Here is a 2,981-nt window from a genome sequence, read left to right as displayed (position 1 = left end):
TTACAAAGCAATCGGGAAAAGACCTCTATACAAAAAGGAAACAAGTAAGACGATAAATGGCCTCTTTGACACAAGCCACGCTCCGGGATAATCTCCTCGGATAAAGACATGTTGCATTTGATAACATATTTGACTGATCGAACACACTTCATAATCTTTACAACCCATTCATCTGCAAAGCCCATTTTAAGCAAAACCTTTTCAAGGAAGTCTCACTCAACCCTGTCGTAAGCTTTACTCATATCAAGCTTGATCACCAAACCCTTATTCGGCCCATTCTTGGGACTTTGTAAATAATGCACAAGCTCATGAGCAATTAAAATGTAATCATGAATCATACGACTTAGGACAAAGGCACTTGGATTATGGCTTATGCAAGAGTGGAGAACCATTTTAAGTCTATTAGCCAAAACTTTAGAGATGATTTTAAAAATGGCCCTGCAAAGGCCAATAGACCGAAAATTCATTATATCCTTGGGATCCCTAACTTTATGGATAAGCACAACCACCGTGTCATTAATCTCACAAATATCTTTCTTACCCTCAAAAACATCATGACAATACCGGATAACATCCTTACTAACCATATCCCAATTTTCACAGAAAAGAAAGGCTGGAGAGACCATCAATACCAGGGCCTTGCGAGGATCCATTTGAGAGGAAGCATCCATAATTTATTTGTCAGTGACACGACACAATAGAGCCTCATTCATCTTCAGGGTAATACACCTCCTAACATGAATAATGATCCTATCATCATTCACAGCCTCAGACTTAAACAAATTGTTGAAATAATTCAAGGCCACCCTACCAACATTAGTCGTCCCTTCAACCCAATTACTGTCTGTATCTGTGATACCATCGATTCTATTTTTTTAAACCTTTCCATCACATGAATATGGAAAAATCGGATGTTTCTATCCCCCTCTTTAAGCCACACGATGCGAGATCCCTAAGCGATGCATACATGCAACCCAATTCAGAACGACAAGTTCTTAACATCTCGGTATTCGAAATTACATTAGGCCCATTAACAAGTATATCGATCCGCTCAATTAAGTGATGCATGCGAATCCTCAATCTATTAAACCGAAAGTGCTACCAAGGACCAAGAACCAAACGAATCTTCTCAAGGCACTCGATGAAATTGCTGTTATTATTACCTTTACAGACTTTTCTGACAAGATTCTTAGCATCTTTATCCTTAGCCAACAGGCCTCGTATTTAAAAAACAATCTAGGATCCTTATAATCATTAGTAGGCTTACGACCTACCGAGTCAAGAAGAATAGTGTCATGATTCAAGCAACTCTGCCTCACCACCTCTGTAGAAAGAAACGACATTTTTTCCACCCCAGAAGCTGAAACCACAAACCTATCCAGTGTCTCTTTTACAAAGCTAGAGCCATCCCTAATGTTAGACCACGTCAACCAACCCTTATCAAGCTTAATATCTATCAAAGCCAGCTCATCCAAGACCTTACCAAACTCTTCCATAGCCACTCTGGATTTACATCTACCACTAACCTTTTATGCATCATTCAAAATGGCATTAAAGTCCCCTCCAACGATCCAATCTTCTCTGACCAAATTACTCACTCTTCTCAACAATTCCCAAGACTAGTCATGATAGTTCAAGTCAGCAAAGCCATCAAAATTCGTAAAGCAGAAACAATCCATCCCATCAATAAAGACCAACGAATTGATATGATGATTAGAGAAATTCTTAATAGTGATATTAGCCTCGTTCTTCTATAAGAGAGCCAAGCCCCTGCAACGTCCCTCAGCCTCAACCACGAAACACCCATCCATATTACACTTAAGTCTAACATGCTCCACCTCCCTAGACCTAGCCTTTGTCTTGCTAAAAAAACAATAAAGGGATTTTTAACAACAAAGAGTTGTTTCAAATCACGAAATGTTGCAAGGTTTTTGAGCCCACGACAGTTCTAGCATAAAACATTCATGGCTTTGGGAGGGGCTGATCGCCAACCACCGCTTTAAATGGTAAAGAACATCTAAGAGTTTCCTCTTAACCAAACAAACTGGACTTTGCACTTCTCCCTCACCACTATACCCCTTGATCTTCTTCTGCTTACTCCTCACATGACTCCTTCCTTCTTTGAGAGACCTCTTTAGCCTTCTATCAGTTACTGAGCTAGAATCTGAAGCTTCTTCATGTACCTTAGCATTACCTTTCCCTAATTCTAACGACGGTTCTCCATCCCTATTATGCCACCTTCTCATCATCCATCTTATTCACATCATCATTCCCTATCAAAATTTCCACTCCATTTCTCCAATTACCTCTATTAGCATTTTGTTGTCCCAATTTTACCAGCAACCAACTCCCAAATTGAAGATTTCAGTCATTTGCATAATGATGATTCACCTGAGTCAGACATTTTTTAGTCTTGTGTCCAATACAGCCACATTTATAACAAAATATGGGGAGCCTTTCATACTTTACCGTGCACAGCAACCCAATCCCATCCACTCCCATCATTTTTACCACACATCGAAGAGACTTTTGGATATTAATTTTAACCCGAATCCTTATATATTCGATCCAACAACCATCCTTATCCCTCCAATTAATGGCCATCAATTCCCCCAAGACACCTCCAATGTCAACTGCCACTTACCAATCCATTTTTTCAAAGGGAATATTGTAGATCCGTATCCAAAAAGGAGCCAAGTGGAAATCATAATCCGACATCGTTTGTCCCTCAACAAATGAAAACATAGAAAAGAGGCATTGATCAAATAACCAAGGAGACATATTAAAAATTCTGGTTCTATCCTCCAAGCTACTAAACTTAACAAGGAAATAACCCTTTGGCATTGCGACAAAGCACACTGGATCTTTACTGAACCAAATCGATTTTAACACTCTATACATGGCTTCCCTGTTGATCTTCTCTATCGACATAACCCTTCCAATAGCCCAGGCTTCATGTCCATGAAAATTTGATGAAAGCT

At 39.4% G+C, this 2,981-nt stretch overlaps 1 protein-coding gene across 1 annotated transcript; it reads right to left on the bottom strand.

Annotated features, from left to right (window-relative positions):
- Positions 1 to 212: 212 nt before the first annotated feature.
- On the bottom strand, positions 213 to 671 carry LOC128036149 (uncharacterized). Its single transcript, XM_052627037.1, has one exon. It carries the CDS (start codon positions 669 to 671, stop codon positions 213 to 215), a length of 459 nt encoding a protein of 152 aa, XP_052482997.1.
- Positions 672 to 2,981: the final 2,310 nt, after the last annotated feature.

Source organism: Gossypium raimondii, chromosome 13 (genome assembly GCF_025698545.1).
Source record: "Gossypium raimondii isolate GPD5lz chromosome 13, ASM2569854v1, whole genome shotgun sequence".
NCBI classification, from domain to species: Eukaryota; Viridiplantae; Streptophyta; class Magnoliopsida; order Malvales; family Malvaceae; genus Gossypium; species Gossypium raimondii.
The sequence above is the reverse complement of the archived record's forward strand: the minus strand, read 5'-3'. Positions and strand labels throughout refer to the sequence as shown.